Source organism: Python bivittatus, unplaced genomic scaffold (genome assembly GCF_059951505.1).
Source record: "Python bivittatus isolate LINGU-HERP-01145 unplaced genomic scaffold, Pbiv_v1 ctg000700_np1212, whole genome shotgun sequence".
NCBI classification, from domain to species: Eukaryota; Metazoa; Chordata; class Lepidosauria; order Squamata; family Pythonidae; genus Python; species Python bivittatus.
The window spans coordinates 92,533,991-92,557,174 of record NW_028277098.1 but is presented as its reverse complement, the minus strand read 5'-3'; the positions used below and the strand labels follow the sequence as shown (position 1 = coordinate 92,557,174).

The 23,184-nt window shown below is 43.6% G+C and overlaps 1 protein-coding gene across 1 annotated transcript; it reads right to left on the bottom strand.

Annotated features, from left to right (window-relative positions):
- Positions 1-261: 261 nt before the first annotated feature.
- NPEPL1 (aminopeptidase like 1) lies at positions 262-22,696 on the bottom strand. The gene is made up of 12 exons (XM_088128534.1): positions 22,495-22,696; positions 16,646-16,831; positions 15,168-15,338; positions 13,636-13,725; positions 11,772-11,853; positions 9,958-10,100; positions 9,465-9,542; positions 5,960-6,060; positions 3,681-3,804; positions 2,704-2,880; positions 2,068-2,178; positions 262-538 (listed from the first exon to the last, which is right to left on the bottom strand). Exons 1-12 carry the CDS (start codon positions 22,642-22,644, stop codon positions 380-382), a joined length of 1,572 nt encoding a protein of 523 aa, XP_087984660.1. The 5' UTR covers positions 22,645-22,696; the 3' UTR covers positions 262-379.
- Positions 22,697-23,184: the final 488 nt, after the last annotated feature.

Genomic DNA, 23,184 nt, shown 5'->3' with positions numbered 1-23,184 from the left:
TGAAAATCCAGGGTACTAATTCAAAAGGCTCTACAAGTAGTAAGAGGTCAAGCGGTTGTATTAATAGGTTCAGATACTTTCTGAAAGGGGAACAGGTCAGAAACATTCTTGGGCCCTTCTCAACAAGGGCTGGGAGCCGCAGAGTCGTTACATGTTAGCGAGAAACCCTAATGCAAACCATTCTTAAAACCAGTACAACTGGGCCTTTCATCATCACGAGATGGAAAACCAGAATATAAGCAACAACAACTTTCATGTCTATTTTGTTTTATACTTGAAATGGCCATTTCTGACACATGCTAATTTTAGGGTTTAGGAAATTGATCAGTGCAAAGTGAGGTAATTCTGGCATGCCAGCTCCAAAATGGGGGGGGGGGGATTAAACCAAGCGCCGTCTCTTGCAATCTCTCCCCATGTCGTCTTCCAAGGGGTCTCTGCTGCAGCCCAATGGAGAGACCATGTTCAGCAGAGGGTCTTCAGAGGCCCGGCCAAAGAGTGACAGCAACAAAGCCACGCCGTAGCCAGTGGCTCGTTCCCCCTAGAGGCAAACACAAGGGCATCTCAGATCGCTAGCCTCGCTCAGACTCTGAGCAAACACACATGCACACGTACACATACTTACTGGGAGAAAGCCCAGCACGCTGATGCCAAGTGTCCACTCACACAAGTGGCTTGTTTGGGACTAGTTCATGCTGCTGTGTGAACCAAAACTACTTGGGTTTATTCAGTAAACTCTAGTTATCCAAACCACGGCTTAGCACAAGGTCAGCACACACGAGTCTACAACTTACATTCTTTTAAAAAAAGAAAATATAATGAAGCACATCGGTAGGCATCCTTTTTGTGACCGAACCCAAGGTAATTTTAAGAAAACACATCATGTTTAGCACTAGCAACAGAAAACAGTTCAGGCTATGTAGATTTTGTTCTTTACAGCTTTAAGGGGAAAAAATATAATTAATACTATCGGATGGTTGAGAGCCATCTTGGTGCAGTGTTTAAGGGACCAGACTACAAACCAGGAGACAGTAAGTTCTAGTCCCGCCTTAAGCATGAAGCCAGCTTGGTGAGAGTGACCTTGGGCCAGTCACTCTCTCTCAGCCCTTGGAAGAAGGCAATGGCAAGCCACTTCCGAAAATTTGCCAAGAAAATTGCAGTGATTTGTTCTGGCAGTCAACAGGAATCAAGACTGACTTGAAGTTACCACCACCACCACCACCACCATAATAATAATACAACAACAACAACAACAGCAAAAAGATAGTTGTTTGAAGAATTTTCTATCTAGTTCAAGCTACATAAATTTGCTTGTTTTGCATCACAAACTTCAGAGAAGAGAGGGAACAAATTTCAGGGAAGGAAGTTCAAGAAAATATGTGAAGACCAACCACCTGCTTGTTAAAAGATCTAAAATGCAGAAAGCAGCTATAATATTCACAATATTCCATTGTCATTTTTTTCTTATTGCAACTTGGACTATTATAAGATTTATCACTGAAGAACAGCCTATTGTTTAAATTCTTCCTAAAACTAATATTTAAAAAACCTACACATAACTCCCAGGAAGAACATTTCATAATATTTTCAGAGAATACAGCGTGAGAGAGTTTGCTGAACCCAGGGAAATCCTGAAGGCTTTAAAGATTGGCCATCACATTCTAAGCTGCACCCAGAAGCCATCTGCAAGCCTGTGTGTTTCTTTAAGCAATGCAGTATTTCCAACACCTGATTCAAGGGAGAAGCCAACAGCTATGATTTGAATGTATGGTAGTTCCCAAGTAACGTCCAAGGGCAGTCATACATGCAACCTACTGCAGCAGTCTAACCCAGAAACCATCAAATCACATAGCCAGACTGTATGTATTAATTAGATAAAAGAATAGAAAAACAAATGGGAAAACACACTTACAATGGGCATAACTTTAGGGGAAAAAAAATGTTTCATCATAACAGACAGCAATGAACAGTAGCAGAAATAAGTTTTTCAAGGGCATAAAGAATCCGGACAAGATTCCAGAGAGGAAGACAAGCAGCATGCAGAGCATCGAGAAAATCCTCTTCACTCACCGCGTGGACCGGGGCTGCAATGTCTACGTGGACCCAAACACCAGGCCAGTCAAACCCGATGTGTGAAGCGATAAAAAGTCCAGCACAGGAGCTGGGAGAGTTATCCCGGTCCTGAAGAAAAAACAGCACAGGGAAGTTGTCTTTAATTCAGTTCAGTTTGCTTTAGAGCCTGAATTTTAAAATGGAGACGTGGGCAAATGACGCCTCCTGATGATGTTATCAGGCAGGAGGTAAGTATGTAATATCAGCATTTGCGTGATGATGGCATCATTCTGGCATCACTGCAGTTTGCTACCGTTTCTAGAGAAGGTGCCCAGAAGAACCCCATTTTCAGTGGCCTTTTCCAGGACTCTCCAAAGCTACAACTTCCAGAATCCCCCAGCCAGTGTAGTTTGAGATCTGGAATCTTTTTCATCTTCCCCCTTTTTTCATGGCTGACCTTCTATACAAAATAATCTGATTTTAAGGAGCCGTTGGCCCAAACTAACAGGGGATGCCATGGAGTGGAATGGATTAGCAGTCATTCTGCAAAACTTACCATCTGAAAAACCAAACCAGGTTATAAAAAAACACAGGGCATAAAACAGTCCGGTAGTTGGAGCGAGGCAAAGAATATTATAAATCCGGCAAACCTACTGCCACTGAGTTCTTCATGTCGGCTACAGCTGAGGTAAATTCACTAAAATGGAGCTCGGGGCAATAGACGAGGGGGTGAACCAGATCACCACAGTTTCTGCCCGCTTTGATGCAGGCTTGTTCCCACTCTTCGCTATTGGTGAGGACAGCTGCGTGGTACTTCCCCGTGGCAATTCCCTAGAAGGGGTATAAGGGCAACAATGTGAAATCCAAGACAAGCAGAGGATATTCGAGTGTGCATTTACGAGTGTTTGAGCAAGATCTGACTTGAAGACTTAAAGATCTCTGCTTTAGTGTGGGTGACACACAGTGGGGCTAAGAGTTCCTCCTCCATTTTCAGATGCTGGAACATGTGATGGAGAGGCAGAGAATGTATCTCAGAGTCCTCTGCAACATGTTCTACGTTAAAGAAGGAAGAACCCTTACATCAAAAGGATGCTGTAAATAAATCAGGGTATTCCTGAATCTCTGGGGACCTAGGAAACATGGATTCATATCTTTGCTCCCTGTGAGTTGTTGGGGCTCAGGTGGCATACAAATTTCATCATCATCATCATCATCATCATCATCATCATCATCACACACACACACACATTACTGTAATACTGAGAAACACTCTCCTGCTTCTTCACCAAGCCACTGTAAGGGTAAAATATTATTTGAATGACAGAATATGAATGATTATTTACAATACAAAATAGACAACTAACAATTCCCTCCGGCTTCACACTGCCATTATTCTCTTGATGTTAACCTTTGATAGCCCGATCAGTAAGAGCTTGCCTCCATTTGTGGAAGAAGCTTAGGTCCATGCCCTGGTGAGCTTCCTAGGAAGATGTTCTATCATGTCTCTTGGAGGGCATCGCACACCACCTTATGCAAACACTGTCTCCCTTGGGTGGCATGCCAGAAGGATCCTCCTGGCTTCAAGCAGCGACGGAGGCAAGCCGTGCTATTTATGTGTACACCCACAGTACCTGAGCACCTGTGAGAGTGGCCATGTCGAGAATGATGTCAGCGCCAAGGTCTTTGCAAGCGTAGGAGACTCCGTCCGCAAGCACCAGCCGCCCCTCAGCATCAGTATTGTTGATTTCCACAGTTCTTGGAAAAGAGGGAAAAGGGGGTAGTGGTTCATTTATACACAACCACATCCCATTTCAGCATAACTTTCCTACACTGGTTTGATATGCTTCCTTTCTCAAGGTAAGCAATGTTTTCCTATAGCAGCTACAGAATATTTATTGATGAGATTTAGAGATCGCCCAGCCTGAACATTACTCTGGGCAGCTTACATTAAAAATAGAAAAGTAGTTAAAAAACAAGTAAAAAAAGAAAATCCCACACACCTGGACAAAGACATTCCCTCAGACAAAAAACATCACCAAGAGAGCTCTGCAAACACCCGACCCCAAAGCCTGGGAGAACGGCCAAGGTGTTAAAGACTTCCAGAACATCATCCGGGTGGATCTCTGGGTGATTTTGTTCTAGAAGGCTGGCACCACCACTGAGAAACATTGATGGCACTCTGCGATCGAAGGGACCAAAAGCGCATGGGTTCCTTCAGTTGTTTGTCCAAGTGGAAGCCAACCAGGAAAGGGAATTTTAAAGGTGAATGTGGAAAAGAGATTCCTAATCCCTCTAGGGCTGCCACTTTTGTGTAGTGGTTAAGGCCATAGGCTAGAAACCAGGAGACCGTGAGTTTTAGCCCTGCCTTAGGCACAGAACCAGCTGGGTCACCTTGGGCCAGTCATTCTCTCTCAGACATAAGAAGAAGGAAGGATAAACCATTTCTGAAATGTTGCTGAGAAAAGTGTGGGGACTTCTCCAGGCAATCACCAGGACTCAATATTGACTCAAAGGCATTTTTTAAAAAAATCCCTCTAGGTCAGTGTCTCTCAACGTTAGCAACTTTAAGATGTATGGACTTCAACTCCCAGAATTCCCCAGCCAGCATGGCTGGCTGGGGAATTCTGGGAGTTGAAGTCCACACATCTTAAAGTTGCTAACGTTGAGAGACACTGACCTAGAGTTCTAGAATACACATGGGAGATTTGAAAACATGCGGAATACTCTATCAGTGAAATCTACTCTCATGCATTTGCACAGTGTTACGTGTGCAACCCAGAACCTTCACATTTGAGAGCAGCTTTCTAAAGATATCTAACTTGACACCCAAACTCACATTGCTGAAGGCTACAGATGAAAAAGGCCTCCAGGAATGTTTCTCCCTACATGTGAGTTGCATGACCACCTCTAGAGGTACAAAGGGAACGTGCAAATATATCATGATTCTATCATTTTCTGTGATAGAAAGAACTGCAAAAAGTCCAAGAGCCAGTGGAAGTGTTACAGTTTGCTCTGTAATCATGAGATCACATATTCAAGGTTAGCCTGCCTTGCTTATGCGTTCAAAAATTATGCTATATAAAATGATTGTTCATGCTTTATTTTAGGCTTATATATATATATAAATAAAAATACAAATTCCAGGCCAGATAGTTTAACGGCATGTCATACAAAATATATTATAAAACCGTCCACATATTTTAATAATTTACACTACTTTTATTAATCCATTGAAGCCATTTTACTTTGATCCAATTTACAGATTTCTCTTATTTTGCCCAATTTATTCTATAGTTGTTGGTATTTGGCATAATATTCAGTTATGCTCCTGGGCAGGGCACAGCAGGGCAGATCTTGCTACCCTATTTTTGACTGCTCAATAAATCTGATTAACCCTTCAGAAACAGAGATTTCAACAGGCATTTCCCACACCCTTTCAAACATATCCTATTAATCCTAAGAGCTAAAAAGTTGGTTTTCTTCTCATAATTTGAATCCTGAGCAAAATAACCACTTTCTTTACATTGCAAACATGTCACACATATGTATGCTCCCTCCATTAAATGTTTTCAGGGCCGAAATCTGCTGTTTTAGCAGTACTTAATCTGTGGATGGACTCAGTTACAGCAGCAATGGGTGCTCTGCTGGAAGACATGAAGGACGAGGTTGGGGATCGTCCTGGAGAAAATCTATCTATGTGGTCTTTAAGAGTCAACACTGACTTGATGGCATATAATCAACCACAAGAAGAAAAACTGTCTTCCTCCCTCCCTCCCTCCATCTTGCCTTTCAACCCTGAGTGAGTTCTGAAGGCACCTAACAAAATTAAAACATCACAAAATGAAAAATAAAAAGCAGGTGGAAAATTTGTTTAATAAAGCAGCAGCGATGATGAGTGGATTAAACTTACTTTCCCGAGTAAAGAATATGAATATCATCAGGTCTTGTTGCATTTGGTCCAACAGAATTCTCAGCCAAGCAAAACACTGCATGAAGATTGTCTTTAAAGCCCTGTTACAGGAAAAAAGGAGAGGCATCAACTGATGGGTGAATGAGTTTAACCAGCACATCTCTTTAGGAGACACAGGTCCCTCTCTTGGGGTTTCCATTCTTCATTTTTTCTCCTTTTAGAATTTGTTGTTTATTCTCTTCACATCAGTCTTCGGGAATGGAAGGCATACAGATGAAATAAATAAATAAATAAATAAATAAATGCAAAGTTTCCATGCAGCACAACCAAACTCCAGATATAGGTGCATTTTACAAGTATCCCTGGCTCAAGTCACGTAAAAGTGCTAGGTAGTGCCTTACACACACACACACCTTCCTCCAACATACATACAGTGGAACCTCAGGTTACGAACGCTTCTGTTAATGAACTTTTCGGGTTACGACCAGCTCCAGCCGCAAAATTTTGCTTCGGTTTGCGAACTCCGCCTCGGGGTACGAACAGGATACGCGGCCATTTTCCCTCCCGTGACACGGTCTGCGGCCATTTTCCGCCCGACATGTGGTCATGGCCATTTTTCCGCCCGACATGTAGTCCACGGCCATTTTCCGCCCGACACGTGGTCCGCGGCCATTTTTCCGCCCGACACGTGGTCCGCGGCCATTTTTCCGCCCCTGAAATGTGGTCCGCGGCCATTTTTCCGCCTGATACGTGGTCCGTGGCCATTTTCCGCCCGACACGTGGTCGTAGGGAGGGGGACTCTCCCTCCAAGCAATAGCCGCCTCCCAGTCCTCCACGCCAGAATGGATTAACAATACTTACATTGAACTTTATGGGAAAATTTGCTTCGGGTTGCGACCAATTTGAGTCGCGACCAGAGTCATGGAATGAATTAAGTTCGTAAACCGAGGTTCCACTGTATTTAAATGCTATTATTTTTTAATCATACAGGCAGGATTAAAAACATAGGCATAGGCAAGATTAACATATTACCAAAACAACACTAGAAATTATCCAAAACTTAAATATAGAAGAGTTTATATAAGGAAAGTTAAAACTGAACTATTAACAGAAGGGTCCTGTTTAAAAAAGGTAACAGCTGAATCTATTGAATTTGGTTAACTTGAAACAGTCTCTTTGTCTTCTTCCTTTTTAAATGTAATGTTAAAAAACTAAAAGCATGCCTCTTGTGTTTTTATTTAGCTTGATTTGGAGAGATATGAATAGTTATCCTTTACTTGCGAAGGTTCACTCAGGGCTGCAAACAAAGCTTTTGATACAGCTCCTTCCTTCTAAAAGAGATGCTGTTTAAAGCAATTGCCCAGGGAAATGCTAATTTAACATTTAAGTTATCTTCTGACCAATTTTCTTGGCTGGCCTATTAAATCACTGCAGAGAATGCTTTTAGAGATCTGTATCTGCAGGCAGTTAGGGCAGGGGACAAAATGCATCAGAGCTGCCAGCAAGATTCACAGCAATAGGATTTACTGTGGGAGTGGATTTTTTGGTTTGTTTTTTTTTTAGTTGAAAAGACACTGATCCATTTGTCCCAGTATTCCAGTGCTTGAGTTTTCACTGTCTCCATCCAGCCTCCACATCTGGGTGAAAAGTAAAGATCATGTAACATTACATTTTATGCAATGACCATTCTGAATCTGAATTTTTTCCTATTCAATCAAGTACGACTCCAATTATTAGTATTCAGCTCAGTATCCAGTCTGTGCTAGTACTTGGGTTGAATTAGTTGATATAGAAATACTGAATCTAGCCCCATTTGGGGAACATTCAAAGAAAAAGCTTTAATGTGTAGAGGAAAAACAACAACAATGAAATGAGAGCAACTGGCAATAAAATGTTATGCAACTTTAAAATTGTCAAACTTGCCCAAGCGGAAAATATTCTGGCCCACAACTTTGTGACCTGGTTGGTTTTAGAAACATGGCATTTATTTCTGAAGTCAACATTTGTACAGAAATTCCAGGAACGTCAAATTTAGCAAGGTGAGAAGAACAACCCCACTTTCATTCATTCCTAAGCTGCGGTAGAATGAAGTAGGTAGCAAATGGCATGATGTGGAAGAGAAGGAGCTTAGTAGTAAAGCATGTGCTTGTTGAAGTCCCAAGTTCAATCCCTGGGATTTCTATGTAGGGTTGGGAAAAACTAAATCCGACAGCATCGCTCCTGCCAACAGACAGGCAAGATGAAGCTGGATGCACTTATGGGCTTCCCCATAAAGAAGGTAAATCAAGTGAGATCAAGAGAAGGGAGCGGCTGGTACCTTCCTCCCACACATTGTTCCCAGGGGTTTCCCAGCACAGCCAGAAGTCAACAGAGTGATTTGCTGAGTCTGATCTCAACCAACGAGCACACAGACAAGCTGAGAACACAGTGACAATGAAAATGGGCCGCTCGGAGTCTTGAACATGCCTCTATTTGCGTTCTATGCAAAATGGAGGCCGAGAGCAAAGGTTCGTCTTAATAAAAGGACCAAAATAATGAGTAAACCATACTGGCCCATCTACTCAGATAGGATATCCTTTCTCAGCACTTCAAATATGCTTTTCAGTTCATGCTTCTGTTTAGAGTTGGGTAACCGCATCACACAAGACTGGTCATTCTCAGAGCTCAACTGGAAGTGCCAGGCTGCAGATGAGGAAGTTTTCATTTTTAGGGGGAAAAAAATGTTTAGGGTTTCTCTGTCGCAGGATTGATGTTTTGAAATGTACTACCTCGGAAGATCTGTTTTTCTTGCTTTACAGACTTACTGATTGTCAAGTATGCAGTTTCATTCATGATTGAATAGATGCTGCCCATTTGATCATATTACTTTAATTACTGTACTACAGTCATCTGGCTGAATGTGTGCATATACCGTATGTGTATAAATGTTTTACTGATTGACATCCCATCTGACTTTTTAATCTGGCTTTCTTTGTAAGTTGTTCTAGATGCCTCATATTAAAACAAAATTTTAAAAAAAGAAAAAAACATGTTTACAACCTGTATGATTTTAATAAAATCAAGTAAAACATGTTTGTACAGCACAGGTGTGCAGAACTTTTCAAATTCTATGCAGATTGCTCCAATGGTGTCCCAACTTTATCACAAGAATTTCAAGTTTATGTTGAAAGATATCCTAGGCTGGAACACTTCTTGCAAAGTTGGAATGGTTTATTTAGAACTGTGTGTGTATGGGTCCATGACTTGAATGCGACTTGGAGAATTACGTGTATGCCTCCATATACACGGGTCTTGGGTACCCATGTTCCTTTTATCAAAAGCAATTTCTTTACAATCTGATGAAAAGAACAGTAAGAGTAGAACCATGGAAGCCTGAAGTCTGGTAAGATTCATAGAAAGTATATAAGATATTCATATTCAAAAAGATAATCTCACTATCACCAGATGGTTAACACCAAGACGGTTTATACCAACCATCTTCAGTGATGTGCAGAATTTCACTTACTTGTTTCACAGTGGCCTTGAAGGCACCCAAAATAGCAGCAGCTCCACCACAATCTCGTTTCATCCCAGGCATTGTTGTCTAGCAAATAAAAGCGGGAATACAAGCATTTATCTCAAAGGCACTGGGGCAAAGTATTCCTGGTTAAACTGCATGTGGTTCTCAAAAGTGAAGTGCAACAGGTTCAGTGAGACTTCCTCCAACTCAAGGTAGCTGATGTGATCTATGGACTGCATTCCCATCCCTTCATTCCGTGTTTATCCTTGCCTCTCCTGCCCTGTCAAATTTAGTTTGAAGTGGCAAAGGGATGTATAAAACCTAATTTGTGATGTTGCTGTGGTATAATTAACTAATATCACTTAGTCATCAGTTATGCATTCAGTTTAGATGTTGAGGCATAGATGTGAGTAGGGGAAAGAAGAACATTACTTTGAGTCCATTTAACCCATGGATATTAGAGTGACTTGCCAGGTCCCCCCATCAAAAGACTCCATACCTTTCCTTTGATGCTGAGTCCTCCAGTGTCATAGACAATGCCCTTTCCAACCCAGGCAATAGTCTGTGTGGCACCTTCTGGGGTATGACTGAGCACAGCTAGAGCAGGTGGGTGAATGGCTGCTTTCCCAACCCCATAGATGCCTGGAGATGAAGGACAGGACTGAGAAATTCATTTTGCCATGGAGGTTGAAATAATTATTTCAGGGAACCCATAAGCAATTTCTTAATTCTTCAACCCAGAGCTCTTAATTTTTACCCTCCTAGCTGAACTATTTTCTGAGATTTAGGTTCACAAAAATGAACTGTGCTCAAACAGAAGAAAAATCTAACTGTTCTACCACTTTTTTCTTATGGTGGCCAACCACACATCTTTTCAAAATCCCAAGCAAGTCACAAACACCAGTAGATAGCTTAATTATCACAATTAATAGCCAGTGACCACCTCATGCTCTTTAACCCAATCATTGTTCTTCCCCAATATTTACAGATACAGGTAGTCTTCTTTGGCAACTGCCTTCATTTTCCAACCAATGTGCATATTTAGGACAACAAAAGCCTTCAGTGTGAAACTGATTAAGGTCTGGTCAGTTTCAGGCAGCAGTAGAAGGGGTCTACTCAACTAATTAAGGTCACAGAGCTGAGTCTGTTAAATTTCAGTTAGGCAGAAATAGCTTGTTTAAGCAATCTCCTCTCTGCCCTGCAAGGGGTCAAAAAAAGGGGAAAAAATGGGTTGGGCACAGGATAATGTATGAGAGAACTTTATCTGAATGAGTCAGCAGCAACCAGCAATCTTTGCATCTCTCTTTCTGTCAGTCACGTGGTTCACTTCACAACCTTTAGCTGGAACCAGTTTCAGTCACTAAACAAGGACTACCTGTATTTTAAACATGATATCCAGATATCCCCCTGTCCCCACAGGATGCAAACTTACAGAATTATCTTGCTTCTAGGTTGTTCTAGATGGGAGATAGGGAGAGCAGCTTCTAAAATACATGGTAGGATCTCAAAGAGCTGTGCAAAGTCCATAACATCTTCTGAGGTCCTCCCATGCTCTTCACTTTCCTATTTCTAAAAGCTGTTCTACAAGCCTTAAATTTCTGAAAATCATCTGACAAAGTTTAAGGACTGTGTCTGGAACAATGACCAGTGAAACCTTATTATTTTTGCAGGACCAAAATCATTAGAGGATTTTGAAGAAGCAGGATGAAAAGAGTATTGATGCTTTTGAAATTTTGTGTTGAAGACTCTTGAAAATACCGTGATAGTCAAGAAAACAAACCAATGGATCATCGAACAAATCAATCCAGAGTTCTCACTTGAGGAACAAATGACCAGGTTTAAGTTATCCTATTTTGGACACATTATGCAAACATCTAGCTCTCTTGAGAAATCTATAATGCTGGGAAAGGAAAGAAAAAAAGATAACAACCATCAGCAAGGTTGATGAACCTAGTTGCAGCATTGATGGGTGCCACTGGAAGACCTGAAGGGCCAGGCTGGAGACAGATGATCAAGGAGAAGGTCTGTCTATGTGATCACTAGATAGACTGACTTGATGTTGCATAATCAATCAATCAATCAATCAATCAATCAATCAATCACTTAAATCAACAATGAGGAAGGGGTTAAAATCATAGATGCCAGCCATCCCTAATCTGGTGTCCTCCAAATATGCTAGACTACAGCTCCCATCCAGCACAGCAAACTCTTAAGAGCTCTGGTCCTATCTGGGAAAGGCTGAGTTAAGAAACAGTTCTCTAGGATGTATGAGAGGAGAAAGAAAGAAAAATAAATCTTTTTGCTTTGACTGACCTCCAAATCCTTTCTCCTTCAGTTCTTCATTTTGAAAAATAGTTGGAACAATCCCCAGATCCTTTCCCACTTTTCTGATTTCCTTCCAAAAAAGTAAAAGGCATCATCTGATCATCAAATGACCAATAACTTTTAGTTCAATGTTTAAAAACAAAAGCCACACTGTAAAGCCACACATTTAAGATGTGTCATTGCAACTGTGGTCCTACACATCCAACTCCCCTGGGCTCATCATTACAGGGTTTCTTCTGAGAGAAGCTTTTTCCTTCAGTTATTCTACCTCATTTATTGGCTACTCCCAGGATTTCAGCTCTTAGATGTCATTTCTTTGCAAAGCCAAGAACTTGTGAGTTGCTGCTGATCTGTTTTTACTTGCAGGTGGGGACCATTTCAGCCTTTCCATTGTGGTCACCACCCTCTCACTCTTCCAAGAGGAAAAGTGAGCAATCAGCTGGCAGCAGAAGTTCCTAGAGTGCTTTGACATGACAAGTCCAAATCAGCAGCCTCCTTTCTATTATTTTTTGCCCCAAAGCAAAAAAAAAAGCAAGGTTTTCTCTCTGACTTGACGAAATCGTCCTGTGTAGCTATGCCAGCACCCCTCCTGATCCAGGAAACATTTAGTTGAGCCAGCAGAATAAGATGTGGTAAGGATTCCTGGCTCTGTACTAAACAAACTTGAGGAGAGAGACCTTGGCAAGGGCGACTCCTTGTCCACCAAGGCCAGTTAAAAATGGTGAACTTTTAGGCCAATAATACTGTTTCAATTTTGCAGTGCTGAGCTGCCATGAGAACAACAATGTGCTGAAGGACACACATTGATTCATTAAAAAAAAATAATAAGCCTACTAACGTTACAGATATGTATTTTTCATACTAAAAATGTGGAGGTACATAGGCGAAATGTAAGAAGTCATAACAGGTCATAACAGCAAGGACTGCCCAAGTGCAATGAAATTATAATTTCTACATGCTGGATTCTACAGTGTTTTTCCAACTCTACTGTGGAGAACCTTTGGTGGGGAAGCTGCCTTGGAAGAAAAATGGCTATCATTCCTGCTCTGATTTTAAGAGAAGGGAGTATGGAAGAATCTCTGATCTCCTTGAGTGATTAAGAGTGGCGGAATTATAAACTATCAACCCAAAGCAACCTGGAATTTCAACAGTAGGTTCTACTATGAAACAATGAGGCAACCTCCTGAGTTATTTATTTTAGAACTTAGGAAAGGGCAAGTAAATAAATATTGTGGTTAATTTTCTACCACTGGGGAAAAAAGGACACCCCCCAAAACCTCAATCAGTTCTGCTGGCTGGACATTTATTCATTATTTATTAGAAGTGTTTTATGTTGCTTCAAATGTTTCATCTCTAAGCTTCTCACAAGCAGCAAAATACAATATTAATAAGTGTAATCCTCACAAATCAAATCAAAGGTATCAAAAATACTGTAATGGAATTCAGGCATAATAATTCAAATCCTATAATCAAAAAACATATCCCCACCTACTCCAACTATTCACACCTCAATACACACTGAAGAAGGTATGGTTTCAAATGACATCTGACTCTCAGGGCCCTGATCCTGTATCTGCTGGGAGAGTGGTGCTCGCTGGGCCTTCTTGGACCTGTAGCCCCAGCACACCTAGAACACGTCAGGCTAAGAAAGACTAATTTGATCCTTCAGACTTATGAGACTCTGCTTGCAACTGTGGATTATTTCTGGATCAAATGATAAGCAAAGGCAATCACCTTTTTGAGCAATCCTTGGAAAAAATACCCACAAAGTTTTGCTAGAAACAAAAATGAATCCTAGATAGGATTTTCAAAATTCACTGGAAAAACACCTATGTTAAAAGGCATCACCAACCTCCAGGAAACTGTCAGTGTTCATTTCGTTGCAAGGGGTGTCAACGATTCGAGCTGCCAGTCTAACCCCTTCTGTAGCACTTTCCAGACACTAAAAGATAAAGAATTTCTGTGTTTGTGGGGTTTTGTTTCATCCAAACAATGTATTTATATTGTCCACAGACTTTTAAAGTATCATGGTTATTCAAGCTTCATGAATGCCAGAGATTACTAAGAAGGATTTGGGGCTAGCAAATTTTAACCTAGCAGGGTTTGTAGATCTAAGACTTAATAATGAAGACTTAATAATAATGTAAATCTTAATAATAAGATTAGGCCTCTCAGAGAGGCTGGCAGCATGATGCCTCTATGCCTATATTAAAACCAGTCTTTAGTTTTCTTTAGCAGCACAGAAATGATCAGACATTGCCTTCTTCCAGGACATGTGCTGACTTCCTGGTCTAGCTAAAGACCTGTGGCTTTCTTGCGGTCTCCCATCCTTGTATGAATTACGCCTGAACATTCAACATTTGGCCAGGTTCTGTCATCCTGTGTATATGCTTAGAAAGGAATGATAAAAAACACAGTACCCCCCACCACTCTGGCCACCAAACAAGTGTTACAATTGTGATAACAACACTAAGAATCACTTAAGGTGCGAAGAAATACTCAATACATTGGCCTTTATTTTGTACTAACTTCATGGGGACTCCATCAAAGAAATCTGCCAAGGGCCCAAAAGGAATCTTTCAAATGATCCCCAATCAGAAAAAATATTTATGTTCAATTCAATCACAGCCTTTCCCAACCAGATTCTCTCCAGATGTGATCCATAACTCTCATTCACTATGACCAAAGATTGGGAATAATGAGCCTTGTAGTTCAACGGACCTGCAGGGTACCAGTTCGGGAAGGGCTAGTTTCTAGGTGTAGGATGTTATATTTGAATAAGCTTGTTGATAGTCATTGTAATCACTGATATATTTGATAGTCTTTGTGCACATTTTAATTTCATTGTTCATTTTAAGTAGGTTGGATTAGTGGAGGGGAGTGGCACATTGTAAAGGTGGTCCTCATTTAATGATCACTTGTTCATTGACCATTCAAACCTGCTACGATGCTGAATGAGTGGTAGTTACGACCGGTCCTCAAAGTTCCAACTATCGCAGTGCCCCCGTGGTCATGGGATCGCAATCTGGGTGCTCAGCAACTGGCTTGGATTTCTGAACATTGCAGCATCTGGTGGTCACATGATCACGATTTGCGATCTTCCCTGCCCACTTCTCACAAGCAAAGTCAATGAGGAAGCCAGCTGGAAGTCACGGTCACATGAGGTTTTCACTTAACAACCTGCAGTGATTTGCTTAACAACGGTAACAGGTGACTACCAGAACTGCTGTCACTAAGCAGCGCAGTCATGTGACATCACACTTTACAACTGCATTGCTTAGTGATGGAAATCCCGGTTCCAATTACCATTGTTAAGTGAGGACTACCTGTAAATAATTTGTTTTGTTTGTAATCTGAAGCATTCTCTAGAAAACATAGACTTACTTTCAACATCTCGACCTCCACCGGGCCATTGTTCTGCCCAATTAGGAAAAACTCCACAACTACGGTCTTCTTCTCCGTACGCCTAGATGAACTGGAGCGATGGGTGAAGAGTGGGAAGGCCCGAGCTATGGCACAAGCTGAAGCAAAGACCTCTGAGCGCTCACACACCATCTGAAACAGATAACCAACAGTGATGTTTTTTAAAAAGCACGTTGCACAAGTTTGAGGTAGGAAAGGAAACCATGTTTACTGAGATAAAAGGGGTTTAATCCAGGGTTTTTCAAACTTCTTCCCTGGAGCCCCTGGATCCCACAAGAACCTGGTGAGGTTCCATGAGAGATGAAGAGAAAAACCAAGACACGCAGCTGGTTTTCTATCAGTAGAGCAGTGTTTTTTTTAACCTGGGTAGCTTTAAGATGTATGGACTTCAGCTCCCAGAATTCAACTCTCTCAGCAATGGCTGGCTAAGAATTCCTGAAGTCGAAGTCCACACATCTTAAAGTTGCCCAGGTTGAAAAACTCTGCACTGCAGCTTTGTCTTTTGCTTAGGAGTTCTGGGATATTTTTTTTAACTAACAGGTTCTGTAGCTTGAAAAACATGAAAATCCCTGCTCTTGCCTTACACACTTAAATATGGGAAATGACAGCCTTCAAAGTAGTTTTTCATCAATGGTTTTGGTTTCCAATGAAGCTGGAGAGAGTTATTTTTGTTCCACTTCTCTGTCTCTGGACACATAAAGTCAGTTACAAGATTAAAATAAGCAAAGCATTATGATAGGTGCCTACTTTGGCAGCATCCATCACTCTGGAAGAATGATCAGTTTTGGGTTATGTAGTCCACCCAGAGACTACCCGTTTGAATAGTGACAATTGTTACAGTCCAGCTGAGAGAAGAACTGAACACTGATTTAGACTGCAGCGAGAAATGCACTGAACATTCACAGATCTCAGCAACTGCATTCCCACAACCAATTAAGTTGATCTACTTGCTGGATTGGCACAATATTCTCAATAAGCTAACCAACTGGTCTGGGTTGCCACAACACCGAGCCATTTAAAAAAAAAAAATCTCACCAAGGTTTTGCACACTGCATAGACACAATTGTTAGGTCTTTAACTGATCTGGCCATACACACTTGGCCTCAGGGTCTTAAGAGATACCCACCTCTGTTTTAGAAATTAACTGCAGCTAGTCCACATTTAGTAACCACAATTGGGACCATCAACTCAGTCATTAAATGAAGTGGCCACTAAATGTGCTTATGATCTTACTTTGGCTTTCCTTTGCTTTACAGTCCTGCGAAGGTCATAAATGCGAGGATTGGTCACAAAGTGACTTTCTCATCATCATTGTAACTGGGAACAGTCGCTAGATGAGGAGTACCTGTACAAGGCAACCCCCAACTTGCAAGTTGACATTTAAGAAAAATCAACCCCTTTCCACCTTTCTGAGTGCTTCCTCTCCCACCTTCACTTACAAGGATACATCTCTTGGTTCCTCCAGGCAAGCATGTTCGAATAACTCGGGTCAGGAACTGAGCAGCAGACGGGCTGTTATGTCGACTCACCCGGGAAGGTAAAGCAGCTACTGTAGCATGGTTCAGGTAGAGGGGACAGCTGTCGGTGGGGTTGGGGTTCAAAGTATTTAATGCTGCTTGCCATATCTGAGAACAGAGGGAAAAAGATTAGGTCTTCTGCAGGCAACTGTTCTGCAAGCAGAAACTTCAGCTTAAGGGTATCCTCAGAATGTGGTCCAAAAAGTCAAGATGGCAGCCACAATGATGCAACTGACATTCTGCCCATTTTGTGTGTGTGTTGCACGTAAAATACCAACTATACATCTCTGCCCTGAAAAAGTAAGTGATGCTATGAACACCTTATCCCAGTGTCTGGAGGCTGTGAGGGTCTGGATGGGGAAGAACAGGCTTCACCTGAACCCTGGCAAGACTGAGTGGCTTTGGGTTCAGGGTCCTGCTGGTTCTGGGATTACATCATCTTTGGCACTGCCCTGGACAAACCCAGTGTGCAATTTGGTGGTCCTCCTACACTCGTGACTCCTGCTCAAAGAGCAGGTGACAGTCGTGGCTAGGAGGCCCTTCACACAACTTTGTGTTGTGCACCAATTGTGCCCTTTCCTGGATCGGGGAGGCTCTGCTCAGTCACTTATGCCCTAGTCAACTCCAGATTGGACTACTATAATGCGCTCTACATGGGACTGCCCTTGAAGAATATCCACAAGCTTCAACCGCAGGCACTTGGGTGTGCTCCTAGAAGAGCACACATTACACTTCTGCTTTGCAAATTGTATCGGCTGCCGGTTTGCTTCCAGGTCCAATTCTAGGTGCTGGTTTTGACCTTTAAAGCCCTTCATGGTATGGGGCCATGTTATCTGAGGGGCTGCCTCTCCCCAGTCACTTCAGCCTGTCCCATTAGATTTGGCAGGGAAGGGATGCTACGCAGGGACTTACATTTAGTGGGTCCCAGGAGGCGGGCCTTCTATGCTGTGGCTCCCTCCTTGTGGAATATTCTACCCCTGAAGTGAGGCTCGCCCCTTCCCTGCTGTTGTTAGGAAGCCCCTCAAGACCTGGTTGGGTCATCAGGCCTGGGGGTCTTTGGGAACTGGAGACATTCTTAGATGTCTCCACTGTAATTGATATTCTGCTCTCTCCGTGGGGTTTGCATATTTTAAAATCTATTTTTTTTAAAATGTGTGATAATGTTTTTATTCTAACAATAACTTTTTATCTTTTTATAATACTTATTTTTATTCACTTGTTATTTTATTTTAATTGTTGTACATCAGCCAGAGTCACTTTGTGTGAGATGGGCAGCTATATAAATGCTACGTATAAATAAATAAGTGAAAAACAGGCAGAACTTCAATTGCACCACTGTGGTCACCATCATGACTTTTTGGACCATACCCTGAGGATACCCTTGTTTGACCAGTACTGTTTTGGGATTCTTCCTTCTATCACACCTGAAGTTTTTCCTGCATGGGAAGGACTGATGCAAGCTGGCAGGGATAACAGAAGCATTCAAAACTCAAGGTGCTTTTTAAGTGTACATTTACAACAGGGTAAATGCACACAACCATTTACCAAGTGACAGCTTACTACTGTCATGGAAGATCATGTTACCATCTCTGTATGCAGAGTTAGAAATCATGGGATACTGGAAAGACTCAACAGCGTTTTTTCGCTAGGTGAACGGCTGCCAAGTGGGTGCCCTTGAACTCCCAGAATTCTTGGCAATGGCTCTGATGGCTGGTAAATTCTGGGAACTAAGTGCAACATCTGGAGGATAACCCAGATTGGGGAATTTCCTCAATAGCATAATGTAATTTGCCATGGCAAGTTAACTATTACCATTATGTTGTTATATGCCCCTCAGTGTAAAGCATGTGTGCAACCGACAGGCAATATTGCTCTCAGATCTAGGACACACACTTTCTTTCATGGCACTTTTCCTCTGGAAATTGTATCTCCTCCCCATGTTCAGATCGCTCTGACCCTGCAAGCCTTTAGGTGTCTTTTGAGAACTTTTCCCCAAATTCTGGGATAGGTTGGTGATGTGGCAATTTGATGCGTAGCACTGGTTTTGATGGTGATATGTGATGTTCTTTCTGGATTTTTGTCGATATTTTAAAGGATTGCACTGGTTTTAATTGTATGTCACTCAGAGTTGGCTTTGAGTCGGGGTGGCCTTATCAAGCAAAATTGTAAACCAACCAACCAGTCTGGAAAAGTGTCACTGTGATTAACTGCTCCTATAGGTCCACTGGCCAGAGAGAGAGAAACACCTCAGCTCCATTTCAGGAGCAACTCAGGGACAACCAAGTCAGCTGATCGATCTCACACATATGGCTGCCACCCTACTGACCAGAGCCTCCAAAATCTAATTTTTAGAGAGCTCTCAAATCTGTCCTACAGAAGTCCAGATGACCACAAGATGGCAGCAAAGAGATACAGAAAATTCCAGCTCTTTCCTGTCATCTAGTGGTTGTCTGTGGGAAATGGAAACCACTAATTACCCCCAGTGCAATGGGAGTGTGGTAATTTAAAAGGGTCCCTCATCAGCTCCCCTCTACAGCTGGAGATTCACCAGCAAGTCCTAACTTACAGTCCTTCAAAAATACGTGCATGTGTAATTATGTGATAATCTCTTTCTAGACTACATCAATGTCCTTCTGTATCCAAGTGGCTTCGTTCACACATCATGCTAATTTGTTTCCTTTTGTTAGATTGTAATTGGCTGGGTGAAAGCTAAGCTACAGCCCATGGTTCACAAACTGCAGTGGCCAAAACCAGACACAGCTGTAAGCCAAGCCGAACAAACTACCTCTGGCTTAGAGCACTGGGTGAGCCCAGCCAGGCAATGTTTTAAGCAGGGAACCAAGATTAGGTTTTTCATAGCAGTTCTCAACTGCATGGGCTTTTTCAGAGAAAATGGGAAGCCAAGAGAATAGAAAGCAAATATCAACTATTAATAGTTCCCCTGAAGGACCGAGGGCCTATTTAAAGAATCCCCAAGAAGGGAGTTGTTTGAGGAAAGGCCACAGAAAGCTGTTGCTCCTGTTATTCTTATTAAAATTAAATTTGTACACCACCCGACCCCCAAAGACTTGAGTCCAGATTCTAAACCTGGAAGTCGGTTTGCCAATCTTGGTTGCATTTAGAACAGTTCTCCAGTCATGGGGCAGTGCAGCTGTTGAGGAGTGAAAATAGCTGGTGAAAGTCAGTACAAGGGGAAGTGTCCTTAATGGAATTGTTGGCCCACACCTTCACAAAATGCTTCTCAAGTGTGTGACATACTGGCCCTGATGCTTTGTTGGTATTGCTCAACTAGGAGAACACCCATCAATTAATCAAGAAGAGAAGCTCTGGTGTCTCCCCCGGGTTAAGCGGAACAAATTACGGCTTGCGTGGCACTCTATCCCGTCATAAAATGCTGTTTGTGCCAAACCCTCTGTTTGTGCCAAACCCTCTCCTCTTTAATCAGGATCAACAGGGATGAAGTGGCCACACAATTTATTACTATAAAGCAGTTTTTCTCAACCTTGGCAACTTGAAGATGTGTGGACTGCAAGTCCCAGAATTCCCCAGCCAGCATGGCTGGCTGGGGAATTCTGGGACTTAGAGTCCACACATCTTCAAGTTGCCAAGGTTGAGAAACACCACTATAAAGATATAAAAAGAGAAAGGGATGTCCTTATAAAAGGAACACAACTGTAAATCAGATAGACTGTTCACATAATCCAAATAATATGTCAATACTATTCTTTTTCATCCCTTGCATTTTGATAGAAAAAGGTGTGTGGGCCTTAGGGTTCTTCAGCAAGAGTGGGACATCCTCTGCATGGTTAGGACTGCCAGATCTGGCCAGCCAAAAATCCAAATAACCAAAGAAAGCAAAAAGATGCTCCCATTTTGAGGTCACCCAGAATCTTGCAGGGCAGATGTGGTAGACCTAAACAGGGGCCGTTGTTCATTTCCCATCCCACATGAGCTTTACTGGAATGTACCCAGGACCCTTCCTCGAACACGCTACAGGAAAAGGATGCTCTTGGTTAACAGGCCAGCACAGCCTTCTTGAAATGTTTTGAACCTATGATCACCTGAATCCCTGCCATTTCAAAGAACTGTGTGGCACCCTAAGTAGACAATAGTAGCTATGTTCACCCACTATGATCAGCCGTGACATGCTTCACTGATATGGGGCTTAATCTGCTCTGTGAACTCAGCCACTGTAGTTTGCAAAACAGGGCTTAAAGCTTAGTGCAACATGTAAAGTGAGCCAGTCTTGGCTTGATCAACCAATCATGGTATAGCATGAACCCAGTTGCTGCAACCCAGCTTTCTCCCAACTTGGTGCTCTCCATCTCCCACAGTCGGCTGGGAATTCTCTGGGGGCCAAGATTGTTAGTCTCTTTTGGGGGGGGGGAGGAAAGAACACGAGTCAAAAATGAGAGATGAACATTCCAACACAGACCAGTTCTCCTTTCCAGTTATGGAACAATAAATACAACAAGAACTGAATTATAGCAGAAAATGTGTCGTCTTAAGACACCAAGACTTCTGTTTGATTTGGGTTTTGCTGCTAAAAAAAAACTTCAGCCTTGCTTTCCCCATAATTTTATTTCTTCTATTTGAACTCTATCATACTGTGAAATGTTTGCTTATTTGTTAGATTTAAAGCTCACCAGGAGGCCAAGGCAGCATTTGTAGCATTCTTTCCTCCAATTCTTCCCAACAACAACCCTATGAGGTAGGTTGGGCTGAGAGTGACTAGGTGCAAAACACTCTGTGTGCTTCTGTAGCTGAGGGTAATCCTAGTTCAACACCTTAAGTCTTAAAAGCCTGAATTTCATACTCCCATTATGAAATTATAAGAGCTGGAAATTCTATCATGAGTACACGATAGCAATTATATTTATAAAATGAAGACAAGTGGCAGTTCCACATTTCTACATAGCTACATGGATACTGTATGGGGATCCATCCGATTTCCTTGGCAAAAAAGGAACATTGGGGAAACTGGAATAAACATCTAGAGATTAAGGATTCATTCACACAGCATGTTATGTTATCAACAACTCATTTTGCTTAACTATAACTTATTGAATCAAACACAACTGGCCGAGCTCACAAACACATTAAACTGTAAACAACCCTCTACAAGCCACAAAGGTTGGGTTTACCCAACACTATGCCTCAGAGAGACAAGCAACATTTTGACCCAGCCTAAATCTGTGACTTCACACAGCGTAGCCTACCAATTAGCCTACCTGAACGCCATCGGATCTCTCTCTTGGTAAGGCATGCAAAAGCGGTGGGCAAACATCTGGAAGCCTATCTGGTTAACTCGGGGAAAGGGGTGGGGGTACTTCGAGAAAGCCCAGACCGTAGAGAGCCACGAGGCTACCAATTTCAGAATCCACTTAATTCGGAATCTGCCCCGACAGCAACGCAGCCCACGTCCTCGCACCCCGCCCCACCTTGCACAGCTCTCCACGGGGGCGGAGGGCTGCAATCCCCGGGCAGAAGGAACTCTGCCCCGAGCAGGGCGCCGGGGGAGGCGAAGGGACCCAACCCAACCGCCGCGGCTGGAGCGGTTCCCGGCTCAGCCTAGGCCTGGCTGGAGGGAGAAAGGGCGAGGGAGCGCGCCCCGGCCGGGGACGGGGAGGGCCGCGGCGGCGGCAGATCCGCGCGCGGGGGAGCCGCGGCTGCAAAGCGGGAGAGCACCCCTCCAAGGGGCGGCGGGGCGGGACGGTGGGCAGCCCTCCCCGGCAAGGCGGCGAGGGGCGCCGAGCCCGGCCCCGCGTTACCTCCTCGGTGACCCTCGGCTGCAGCTTGCCCCGCACGTGGGCCCACGGCAGCCGGTGCAGGTTCTGCAGCTGGCCCAGCACCAGCACCGGGCGGCTTTGCGGGTCCGCCTCGCCAGCGCTGGCCTGGAACTCCAGCTGCACGCTCGCCATCTTCCTGCCCGCGGCGCGGCGGCTCCTCCCAGGCAGGTGCCGCGCCTGCCTCCCGCGGCCGCGCGAAGAAGGGCAGCGCGGAAGGGGGAGGCGGCGGCGGCGGCTGCCGCAGGGCCGGGAGCGCTTCCCGGGGCCGGAGCGGGCCACCTCGGGACGCCACCTGCTCCCGGCCTTCGCGAGGGAGAGCCCCTTTGGGGCCGGGGAGGCCGTTTCCCGGGAGCCCAGCTAGACTGAAGCGAAGGCGCGTCTCGCCCCGGCGGATCCCGCTTGACAGTTCGCAGGTGGGAGAAGCGCCAGGCGCCCCACCGGCTGCAAAGGAACGCGCCCGTCTCTGCCAAGCTCCGTAGGAGGGTTGGCCCACGTGGGCAGGAAGCGGCAGCTCTGGGGCACCCCCCCGCCGCATTGCAACAGGAGGAAATCTGCTGGAAGGGTGCACACGTCGAGACTGAAATCTAGCGGGTTTTCACGGGGGGGGGGCGGCGGTATGCCAAAAGTGAACTGATGGATCCTTTCAAATGAAGGAGGGGGGAGGAATGAGCC

Coding starts and splice junctions, on each gene's coding strand:
- NPEPL1 (XM_088128534.1), bottom strand. CDS start 22,644: ATGGCGAGCGTGCAGCTGGAGTTCCAGGCCAGCGCTGGCGAGGCGGAC. Junction 9,543..9,957: donor GACTCAGCATCAAAGGAAAG/GTATGGAGTCTT, acceptor TTTATTTGCTAG/ACAACAATGCCTGGGATGAA. Junction 2,881..3,680: donor CCACTCTCACAGGTGCTCAG/GTACTGTGGGTG, acceptor TACCCCTTCTAG/GGAATTGCCACGGGGAAGTA.